The sequence below is a fragment of the Schistocerca gregaria genome, chromosome 2, assembly GCF_023897955.1.
Source record: "Schistocerca gregaria isolate iqSchGreg1 chromosome 2, iqSchGreg1.2, whole genome shotgun sequence".
NCBI classification, from domain to species: Eukaryota; Metazoa; Arthropoda; class Insecta; order Orthoptera; family Acrididae; genus Schistocerca; species Schistocerca gregaria.
In genome coordinates this window covers 395,507,139-395,519,653 of record NC_064921.1, presented here as the reverse complement: position 1 = coordinate 395,519,653, position 12,515 = coordinate 395,507,139, and the positions used below count along the sequence as shown (strand labels likewise).

The window sequence follows — 12,515 nt, the reverse complement described above, 5'->3', positions numbered from 1 at the left end:
GCCATTTGGCTTTGCATAAGTAAACACCATGTCAGCAAGCTCTCCATTTGAATACAGAACCATTGTGTACAATGCTGTATGAGATCCACTACAAGGTGAATCAGCAAGATAAGTGAATTGGACACAACATTACCAATAACTATGGCAGAAGAAGGCACTAGGGCATGACATGTGAGGAACAATAACGCCCTCTAGGAGGAAACAATGCATACTGTAACTATGGTTGCATGGTACAGCACATATTAGACAGCAGTTTCTGTAACAAAGTATGACTGATTAAATGGTATCTATAATGGAAACCATGCATTTCCAGACATAAATTCAGTAGACCTTTTTTGTTCAGAATCCTCTCATCTATCAGTTCCTGGAGTTTGAACACAATGGAAAAAAATCACCCTGCATAGTGCCAGTAAAACCAATAATAATGATTTAGCTACAACAGCTCAGGTTTTCATGCAATCAAAATTTAAAAATGATGTGACTATTATACCTATTAGCAATGTAACTGCTCCACACCTAAAAAGTATGCTATTACATGTATTAATGAAGTAGAGAAAATTAGATTTACTGTGTTAGCTTCAGTATCAGACAATAATGCAGTAAATAGAAAATCTTATGAGCTACTTACTCCTAATGATCTACTACAGCCTTGTATTGCACTTCCTGTTGACAGTAGTAGAAAGTTATTCCTAATTTACATATACATATACTAAAATGTATCCGTAACAACTGGATTGCTAAACCTGAGAGAGTGTTGAAGTTTTCTGATTTTGACAATGTTGATTTTACTGCAACTTCTGAGTGTTTGAAGCTGATGCACAACAAATGTTAATTTAGTGCTGAAAGTTTTTGATGAAAGTTCAGTAGCTGCTTTAATGGTCTTACCTTCTAGGGACACAGACTTTCCAGGGTCCGAACATACAGCATCACTCATACAAATCATTTGTGATTAGATGCACATAGTGAATGTTAAAGGTTAATATGAAGGTGAAAGTCAGTATAAGCAACTTATTAGGGTAAATAGTTCCTTACAATTAGATTTTTTTAAAAAGTCTTGCCCCCTTCTAACAGCTGTGTACCACAAATCTCTAGAGGAATGGAAGGTTCCAAATGATTGGAAAAGAGCAAAGGTAGTCCCAGTTTTCAAGAAGGGTCGTCGAGCAGATGCGCAAAACTATAGACCTATATCTCTGACGTCGATCTGTTGTAGAATTTTAGAACATGTTTTTTGCTTGAGTATCATGTCATTTTTGGAAACCCAGAATTTACTCTGTAGGAATCAACATGGATTCCGGAAACAGTGATCGTGTGAGACCCAATTTGCTTTATTTGTTCATGAGACTTAAGTGCTTTATCTGAAAACTACCTTGAGCAGTTAAACAGAAAACCGACTCGTGGCGATAATATATTAGACCTTCTGGTGACAAACAGACCCGAACTATTTGAATCAGTTAATGCAGAACAGGGAATCAGCGATCATAAAGCGGTTACTGCGTCGATGATTTCAGCCGTAAATAGAAATATTAAAAAAGGTAGGAAGATATTTCTGTTTAGCAAAAGTGACAAAAAGCAGATTACAGAGTACCTGACGGCTCAACACAAAAGTTTTGTCTCAAGTGCAGATAGTGTTGAGGATCAGTGGACAAAGTTCAAAACCATGGTACAATATGCGTTAGATGAGTATGTGCCAAGCAAGATCGTAAGAGATGGAAAAGAGCCACCGTGGTACAACAACCGAGTTAGAAAACTGTTGCGGAAGCAAAGGGAACTTCACAGCAAACATAAACATAGCCAAAGCCTTGCAGACAAACAAAAATTACGCGAAGCGAAATGTAGTGTGAGGAGGGCTATGCGAGAGGCTTTCAATGAATTCGAAAGTAACATTCTATGTACTGACTTGGCAGAAAATCCTAAGAAATTTTGGTCCTATGTCAAAGCGGTAGGTGGATCAAAACAAAATGTCCAGACACTCTGTGACCAAAATGGTACTGAAACAGAGGATGACAGACTAAAGGCCGAATTACTAAATGTCTTCTTCCAAAGCTGTTTCACAGAGGAAGACTGCACTGTGCTTCCTTCTCTAGATTGTCGCACAGTTGACAAAATGGTAGATATCGAAGTAGACGACAGAGGGATAGAGAAACAATTAAAATCGCTCAAAAGAGGAAAGGCCGCTGGTCCTGATGGGATACCAGTTCGATTTTACACAGAGTACGCGAAGGAACTTGCCCCCCTTCTTGCAGCGGTGTACCGTAGGTCTCTAGAAGAGCAAAGCGTTCCAAAGGATTGGAAAAGGGCACAGGTCATCCCCGTTCTCAAGAAGGGACGTCGAACAGATGTGCAGAACTATAGACCTATATCTCTAACGTCGATCAGTTGTAGAATTTTGGAACACGTATTATGTTCGAGTATAATGTCTTTTCTGGAGACTAGAAATCTACTCTGTAGGAATCAGCATGGGTTTCGAAAAAGACGATCGTGTGAAACCCAGCTCGCGCTATTCGTCCACGAGACTCAGAGGGCCTTAGACACGGGTTCACAGGTAGATGCCGTGTTTCTTGACTTCCGCAAGGCGTTTGACACAGTTCCCCATAGTCGTTTAATGAACAAAGTAAGAGCATACGGACTATCAGATCAATTGTGTGATTGGATTGAGGAGTTCCTAGATAACAGAACGCAGCACGTCATTCTCAATGGAGAGAAGTCTTCCGAAGTAAGAGTGATTTCAGGTGTGCCGCAGGGGAGTGTCATAGGACCGTTGCTATTCACAATATACATAAATGACCTGGTGGATGACATCGGAAGTTCACTGAGGCTTTTTGCAGATGATGCTGTGGTGTATCGAGAGGTTGCAACAATGGAAAATTGTACTGAAATGCAGGAGGATCTGCAGCGAATTGACGCATGGTGCACGGAATGGCAATTGAATCTCAATGTAGCGAAGTGTAATGTGATGCGAATACATAGAAAGATAGGTCCCTTATCATTTAGCTACAAAATAGCAGGTCAGCAACTGGAAGCAGTTAATTCCATAAATTATCTGGGAGTACGCATTAGGAGTGATTTAAAATGGAATGATCATATAAAGTTGATCGTCGGTAAAGCAGATGCCAGACTGAGATTCATTGGAAGAATCCTAAGGAAATGCAATCCGACAACAAAGGAAGTAGGTTACAGTACGCTTGTTCGCCCAATGCTTGAATACTGCTCAGCAGTGTGGGATCCGCACCAGGTAGGGTTGATAGAAGAGATAGAGAAGATCCAACGGAGAGCAGCGCGCTTCGTTACAGGATCATTTAGTAATTGCGAAAGCGTTACGGAGATGATAGATAAACTCCAGTGGAAGACTCTGCAGGAGAGACGCTCAGTAGCTCGGTACGGGCTTTTGTTGAAGTTTCGAGAACATACCTTCACCGAAGAGTCAAGCAGTATATTGCTCCCTCCTACGTATATCTCGCGAAGAGACCATGAGGATAAAATCAGAGAGATTAGAGCCCACACAGAAGCATACCGACAATCCTTCTTTCCACGTACAGTACGAGAATGGAATAGGGGGGAGAACCGATAGAGGTACTCGGGGTACCCTCCGCCACACACCGTCAGGTGGCTTGCGGAGTACGGATGTAGATGTAGATGTAGATGTAGACCCAGAAAATATTAGATACAGGCTCCCAGGTAGATGCTATTTTCCTTGACTTCCGGAAGGCATTCGATACAGTTCCGCACTGTCACCTGATAAACGAAGTAAGAGCCTACGGAATATCAGACCAGTTGTGTGGCTGGATTGAAGAGTTTTTAGCAAACAGAACACAGAATGTGGTTATCAATGGAGAGACATCTACAGACGATAAAGTAACCTCTGGGCGTGCCACAGGGGAGTGTTATGGGACCATTGCTTTTCACAATATATATAAATGACCTAGTAGATAGTGTCGGAAGTTCCATGCGGCTTTTAGTGGATGATGCTGTAGTATACAGAGAAGTTGCAGCATTAGAAAATTGTAGAGAAATGCAGGAAGATCTGCAGCGGATAGGCACTTGGTGCAGGGAGTGGCAACTGACCCTTAACATAGACAAATGTAATGTATTGCGAATACATAGAAAGAAGGATCATTTATTGTATGGTTATATGATAGTGGAACAAACACTGGTAGCAGTTACTTCTGTAAAATATCTGAGAGTATGCGTGTAGAATCATTTGAAGTGGAATGATCATATAAAATTAATTGTTAGTAAGGCAGGTACCAGGTTGAGATTCATTGGGAGAGTCCTCAGAAAATGTAGTCCATCAACAAAGGAGGTGGCTTACAAAACACTCGTTCGACCTATACTTGAGTATTGCTCATCAGTGTGGGATCCATACCAGATCGGGTTGACGGAGGAGATAGAGAAGATCCAAAGAAGAGCGGCGCGTTTCGTCACAGGGTTATTTGGTAACCGTGATAGTGTTACGGAGATGTTTAGCAAACTCAACTGGCAGACTCTGCAAGGGAGGCGCTCTGCACCGCGGTGTAGCTTGCTCGCCAGGTTTCGAGAGGGTGAGTTTCTGGATGAGGTATCGAATATATTGCTTCCCCCTACTTATACCTCCCGAGGAGATCACGAATGGAAAATCAGATAGATTAGAGCGCGCATGGAGGCTTTCAGACAGTCGTTCTTCCCGCGACCAATACACAACTGGAACAGAAAAGGGAGGTAATGACAGTGGCATGTAAAGTGCCCTTCGCCACACACCACTGGGTGGCTTGCGGAGTATAAATGTAGATTTAGATGTAGATGTTTGAAAAGCTGGAGGCAGAGTGTTCCTAGCTCCCAATCTTTAAGCCCTCAGACTTTTCAAATACTCCTGAAGCATTTTTAGTCTTGATTCAATATGTATTTAAATATTCCAAAACAGATTGCACATTGCTTAGTGAGATTCAGAATGACAAGCTGGAAGGTAGATTTAGCTGTTACTGTCAATTCAGCAGGGCAAATTACTGTGTAAGCTATGTCCAAAACATGACAGTGAGAAAAAAATGAAGATTGAAAGATATGGTGCTAATTAATTCTTTGAATAAAAATGTATCCCTGAGGACTCTGTTTCCATGTCCTGGCAGATATACGTGTGTAAATGTTAACAAATATTCTGAGGTGTTAATGGAGACTTTTGAAATATCAGAAGTATCAGTACTGAAGTACATATCTGATTATGCTGTAAAGAAGGAACTTTTTCTAAAAAACTGTGAGCCTTGCATCTTTCTTGGGTGCAATCTCATAAGAAAGTTGGATTATCCATCCCAGATGACTTCATGACAGAATATGACAATGAAAGGTTGACAGTTCCCACTGAGAATGCTGTTATGGTGATTACTCTTTCTTGATTCATGTTGAAACATATATTGGATGTGTGTTCGTGTATTTTCATTAGTGATTTACATGAGCTTCCTGTTTTGCACAAAGTGTGTAGTCTAAAGCTGGAGAGCTATGATCGTGTTGAGGGTCATTTAAGTGATACTTGTAAATGCCAGACAACTGTGTGGGACCTATTACTAAACATCAGTTTCCAATCATGCAAGGTAATGATAAATAATCTGACTAAGAATGTCAATGACACTACAACAAGTAAACAAAGTGGTAGGCAGTTAAAATAACTGAGAACATCACAGAATATTTTGTAAAAAATATATGAAAATGCTTTATTTCCCGAATATTTGATTAAGTGTGTGTGTGTGTGTGTGTGTGTGTTTTGGTATATTCAAGATGATTGGGCAGAAGTAGCAAGTTGCTGATTGCCACATAACACACTGTGCTTTAAGTCTTCTATTATTATTATTATTATTATTATTATTATTACAAATGAAACTGCTGTACTTTTTGCCTCAAGAGTAAATAATAACTCACAGACAGCTAAATTATTTATGCCTAATTTAGTGCACATGAAAGGCAAGTTTGCAAGAGTCTGTATAGCTCAGCCCACAAACCACCAGCAGCCACAGCTCTGCTCAAGGCCGATGGAGCTACTTTACTGATGTCTTCAATGTGTGCCCAGGCTAGTATTTCTAGTTGGGCATGGGTTTTGCAACTTTATACTGTTATAATTTTTTCCTTGCAAAAGAGTCTCAAATTATCAGTGGAAATGGATAACAATCTTTCAGTAAACATCTGGAAATTATATTAAAAAAAGAAGTTATTACAATTCTATAAATTTGCAAAACAATTTTAAAGGATTTTCAAATCATTCTAAAAACCTCGACAAGTACATTATAAAAACAGTTTTATGCATCCCATCTTATCTGTAATTCAGCTGTGCACTTAACAATCATTAAAACCCAGCATTTGTAAAAGAACGCTTTCACAGAAATGTATATTAGGTACATAACATAAAATGATATGCACAAATTCATGCTGCCATTATATTTAGGCAGTTGCTGTGTAAATGTATCTTTACAACAGAAGTATAAAAAGAATAAGAACATTTGTATGCTGCATCAGCCACTTTCCAAACCATTGAAAACTTGGTTTCAGTCAAAGTACAGTTTAAACAGAGTTTGAAGAACTTTTTGGTAGGCAACTCCATCCACTCTGTAGATGTATATCTTAACAGGAGCTGTTAGGCCAGCTTAAGTAAACTTCTCTGTTACATTTCAGTTTTGACAGCACTTGGTGACAATAGTCAAAATTAGGTATTTTGTGTATGACAAATTTATTAAAAGTGCATAACTATGATTCATTCTGACAGAGTATTAATTCTGTAAATATTAGCAATTCCAGTTTACTGTAATGTATTTACATATCTTGACAATCTCATGACAAATTACCATAGAAGTGAGTATTATGTTATACTTTCTGACATGTTCCACACCCACAATAATCATAAATCAACTGTTTGTTTGGTAAATTTTATGTGCTTTTGTGTGAAATTAAGCCTAACTGACTAATTAGGAACCGATAATACAGTATAATTGGATAGATCAAAAAATCTACTCAACAAGCAGCAGCAGGGCAAAACACACATATAGGTTAAGAAAAAGTGTGAGATTTTGGAGCCAGTGACTCCTCCTTCTCACAGAAAAAGTCTTCTGTACTGTGCTGTAACTCTCCCTTCATCTAAGGTTCTGGGTGACTTTTCCATTAACTCTCCCCATTTTTTAAGCCTCACCAGTCGTTTTCCTTCATCCCTTTTTATTCCCTTTCAATACTTCTGCCGTTAGGAGTCACTGGCTTGGAAAGCTAGAAGAAATTGCACCTTTCCTTAACCATTTCACTGCTACAATTGATGCATTCCGTGCTGGGGCTGCTTTTGTTATGGCCGCACTGCTGATGCATGTGCTGAGAGACAGCATTCCAGCTAATATGAAATACACATCATCCAATTTTTCGGAAACTGTTGGTGAGAAAAACTGATTTTTGCACCTCTTCCAGTCTGATTCTTAACGCAATGAAGAAGTGAATTCCTTTTCATTACCCATCATACTTACTGTGCTTCATCAAATTATGTACAACGTTGCCTGTGCTGAGAGAAGGCTTTCTGACCAATAAGAAATCCTTATCATCCGATTTTTCAAAATCTACAAAGTGAAAAAAATTTGATTTTTGCACTCCTACAGTCCGATATCTTTTCTCGATAAAGAACTAATTTCTTTGATATGTGTCGTACTTACTGCACTGCATCAAATTAAATAAAACATGGCACGAAATTTTAAAGAGTTTCCAGAGGTAAAAACACATTGTGTAAGCTTTGCATATGGTTGGTTTTTGCTCATACATTGCAGTGAATGAAACATGGACAAGTTATCAAAGTTTTATTTAAAATTGAGAGTAGAAGGATATCTCATTTCATTCTCAAGATATTGGGTTTTATATCTTACCAATGGTGGGGTGTGATGTTCTCAGTTCTGTTCATATGGACTTGTTGGCAGTTAAGAAACACCAATCATTTGTTTTTAAGAAAAATTTTATGTGCTCTTTCTGAGCTGGTAGTCAACTTATATTGTTATTATACAGGGTGTATCAAAAATAATCATCCAATTTTAAAAAATCATAACTATTACGTTATTTGAGATATGTGCATGAACAACATACTGTTGGTAAGAGCAAACTCTCAAGTTTCACATGGCTCCCACTAGGTAGCAGCAGTGAGTGCCCACTTCAGTTTTAGTAGAAATGGTGTCGGGAAACAGAAAGTGTTTTGTGGTCTACGTTTTCTGCAGTGCAGATCAGTAATAACTGTTAAGCGTGACCTTCATATCAGGTATGGTGTGGATCCTCCTACAGCACAGAGCATTTGACAATAGCATGAACAATTCCAAGAAACAGGTTTTTTTATGTACAGGCAAATTGCCGGTCCATCCTCGAGTGCCTGACACAGATGTCAAACACATCTGCCACAGTTTCACAAGGAGTCCACAGAAATCAGTTCACCGTGCAGCTCAACAGCACAACATGCCCCTGATGTCCATCTGGCGTGTGTTGTGTTGACTTCTACATGTGAAACCATACATAATTCAGCTGCTGCAAGCTCTTTGTGAAGGTGACAAACAACGATGTGTGGAGTGGAGGATAAAAGTTTTCTTCGTGAATCATCACAATGTGAAAATACTGGGATATGGAACAACCACATGAAGTTGTATAACATGAGAGGGACTTTACAAAATTTATTGTGGGTTTTTGCAATTTCATGCAAAAAAGTGTATGGTCCATTTTACTTTGCTGAGAACACTTTTACAGAAAGTACATGTCTCGATATGCTTGAGAACTTTCTTTTCCCACTGTTGGAGACTGATTCGAATAACCTTATTTACCAGCTGGATGGGGCACCATCCCACTGGCATTTGGAAGTGTGGGAATTTTTAGATCTATAAAGGATTACTGAACAATGGATCAGTCACACTGGACAAATGATTAAACCCTACATTACTGGCCTACACGGTCACCAGACCTGACTGTATATGGTTATTTCTTGTGGGCACTGATCAGAGACTCTGTTTATGTGCCTCTGTTACCAACAACAATGAATAAACTGAGACACTGCATAACGGCAGCTGTGGAAGCTGGTTCTCAAGATATGCTCGCTGCAGCGTGGGAATAATTTGAATACCACATTAACATATGCTGTGCATCTCAAGGGCGGTCATTTTGAACACCTATGAAAAGGTATGAAAAAAAAATATTTTTGAGTTTCCCGTTAATCAAAAACAAAATTCACAGTATCTGTTTATTAGTTTCAGAACAACTGAATGATTCTTTTTGATACACCCTGTATTATATTAATATTATAATAATATGATTGGACAGATAAATTTCCTCACCAAATGGTGGCAGGAAAAAACACATATAAAAGTTAATGAAATGTGCAAGCTTTCATAGCCAGTGGCTCCTTCTTCTGGCAGAAAGCACCTTTCCTTCTCAACCCATCTGGTAAGTCACTCCTGACCGGGGTTCTGAGTGACTTTTCCGTAACTCTCCCCATTTCCTAAACATTTCCCAATCCTTTTCCTTCATTTCTCTTCCTTCCCCTTCGACCCTTCGGCCAGAAGAACGTGCCACTGGCTCCAAAAGCTTCACATTTCCTTAACTCTTACACAGTATGTGTTTAGCACTGCTGCTGCTTGGCGAGTAGATTTTTTATCCACCCAGTTTATTATCTTCTCAGAACCTGATTAATTTCATTAATCGTCAATTCCTTCATCTCTTTGTTAGATGAAGATATCTTTTCCCTAACAGCTACTGATTATATGAACTTCTGTTTGCATCTGATGAATATAACATCTTATATTTACTTTGTTGCAGTTTACTACATAAAATGTCAGACTTTATATCAAATGTATAATACTGCATAAACAATGGAATGAGTAAAGGCAACCATCTACAACTAAGCAATCTCATGAACTGTAAGGTGAAATGTGGTACCTCAACTTATGAAACTAATTTATTCTTCAAAGCACACAGACACACAAAGCAACATTACTGTGACATATTGGCAGCTCTAAGGAACAACTTCTTTTCTGTGTTGTACTAAAGAGGTTTATTTTTTGAGTAACCACCAACCTCTTACTGAGCGTCTCAACTATACAGCCCTCATTACTTATTCCATTGTTTGTAACCCACTCAATACTTTCTAGTTTCATAATATTAATACATAATACTTATAAATATATAAAATTTTATATCATACCCCAGTAGAAAACCCCAAAGCCATGGAAAGTCAAGCAGGTAGTGAGAAACCAGACCAACAGTGGATGCTTCAAACAGACATGGTATAAATGCTAGCCTTATAACAACTAAACTAAGACGTTTCAAGGCTTGAGCATCCAAACCAAGACCAGCTTTGATGAGAATGACAGTCATAGCAATTTTCCTGCAACAAAAATATTGTGACAAAGTGTATCTAGTAGCACTTCCTTGTAAAGTAAGGCAATATAATATGATGAACAGCATTTGCAATCATACCTCAGTGAAGAAACAACTTCCATATATACCCCTGACAAATTGAAGAGATGAAGATTGCGAATTGCTATGCCTGTCAGTAGCATTCCTAGTAGAGGAGGCAACCGTATCAATGACACAAGTTGCCCCACAATGTAAGCTAATAAGAAAAGCATCAGTAAGGTGAAAATATTTCCTCCTGGTGCTATCTCATTTCTAATTAGAGTATATGTTGCCCCCCAAAACAGCAGTAAAAGAATTAAAGCTGTTAGTTTTTTAAGTGGCCATATTAGTTCAGGGCATATGTTGACTGGATGTAATGACTCTGTCAGCCATTCCAAATATCTTCTACAACATCCCCTGCAACAAAGCAGAATAAATTAAATGATATGTGAATTAAATTTATGACTCAAATTCATTTTCCTAATTATACTGTAGAGCAATATTTTAGAAGTGTCAACTATTTATGAAGTTGCAGCACAGTATTAAGAATATTCACAATTAAACTATTTATTTAAAATTATAGACAGTTGGGAGGGGACTTCTCATAAGAAAAAATGTACACTGAGAACATTACGAAATAAGTGGGCTGTTAATTCACATTACAATGTAATTAAAAGGATTTGTTTCAGTTAAGTAAAAGGAAAAGAGATAGAAGTTACTGAAAAAACTTCAGAAATGGTCACAGGAATGGGGTACCTTGTGAGACTTGCAAGCTGGCATTGCAAACAAATATGACCAGGGAGCAAAGGAAAGCTGAACAGATAGTAGGTGAGAGAGAGTGAATGAAACAGGGTTTGCAGAAAAGTAGAGACAGTGAGGATAATGTGGAGAATAGGTGATAGAGTGGGTGACAGGTTAATGAAAAAATAGGGACAGTGTGGGGTAGCAATGAGATGGGGAGAAGAGCCAGCATTGGGACTGAGGGTAAGGCAAGTGAACAGATGGAATGGAGGATCTCAGGAGGACATTATAAATTGTCTAAACGGCCAAATAATGACAGGGGTGGAGATTCACTGCTTGGTCTTTGAAGTTTATGGAGATGAAATGCTGACATATTCATTGGTTCACAAATGTCTGTGTGAAGGATCAGCAGAAATGTGAGTATGTTCACAAGTAACTGTCAACAGTTACTGAAATAGTGATGGAAAGGATTAATGCATGAATTAGATAAGGCATATATTCTATGATGATGATGATGATGATGATGCTGTTGTCTACAGGAAAGTTACGATGCTACAAAACTGCAGCAAAATGTAGAAAGAGCTGCTGAAGATTGATGATTGGTGTAAGGACTGGAAATGAAGTATAAATAAATGTCACATATTGCATATAAATAGGCGAAGATATCTATTATCATTTGAATACACTATTGGTGAAAAACTGGGAACAATATCGACCATAAAATTGACCTAAAGTGGAATGACCCCATAAAACTCATTGTAGGAAATGCAGATGCCATGTTGAGATTTGCCAAAAGCCTCATGGAGCTTCTGTCATTATCTGCTAGATCATTTACATATATTGCACTCAGTGATAGCCCCACAATACTCATCTTAGGTTGCCTACTCCCAAAATTACCTTTACATCTGTCAGTTTCTTCCAGTTAACAATAATGTGTTGAGTTCTGTCTGCTAAGAAGTACTACATTCCATCACAAATCTGATCCAATACTCACTAAGTTCATATTTTGTTCAATAAACGACAGTGCAGAATTACATCGAACGGCTTCTGTAAGTCAAGATACATGGTATCATCCTGGGTGCCTTTATCTACAGAAACAATTCTTAAATTGAGGCTCCATGGAGATAACTCAAGTGTTTCACTAAATCTATGTACATTCACGAAAGTGAATCAACCCTATCAATGTCAACACATTTTTCATAAAGTGTAATATCAGTAGCATGGGCAGTTGGGTGTGGGGGATGTACTTTATGCCACAATAAAAAAAATTTTTGTAATACAAATTTTGTTAATTTATTGGTTTTTAATTTCATTAAAAACATACTTTACAAGAAGACACTGATGTGTAAGTTGGGTCCAGAACTTGAAAATACTTAACTTAAAATTCGTTGTGAAAAGTCACATCTTCTACTACTTCAGAGTAC

General features: G+C 38.3%; 1 protein-coding gene across 4 annotated transcripts in view; it reads right to left on the bottom strand.

The window, feature by feature from the left end:
• The window catches only part of LOC126322200 (sodium/hydrogen exchanger 9B2-like), a 100,613-nt gene that overhangs the window by 36,684 nt on the left and 51,414 nt on the right, over positions 1-12,515 (bottom strand). For all 4 annotated transcript variants that reach the window (XM_049994267.1, XM_049994269.1, XM_049994265.1 and 1 more), the window contains 2 exons: positions 10,432-10,767; positions 10,157-10,339 (listed from right to left, as the gene is read on the bottom strand). In XM_049994267.1, the coding sequence (XP_049850224.1) occupies positions 10,157-10,339; positions 10,432-10,583 (335 nt within the window). In that variant the 5' untranslated portion in view covers positions 10,584-10,767. The remainder of the gene's footprint in view (positions 1-10,156; positions 10,340-10,431; positions 10,768-12,515) is intronic.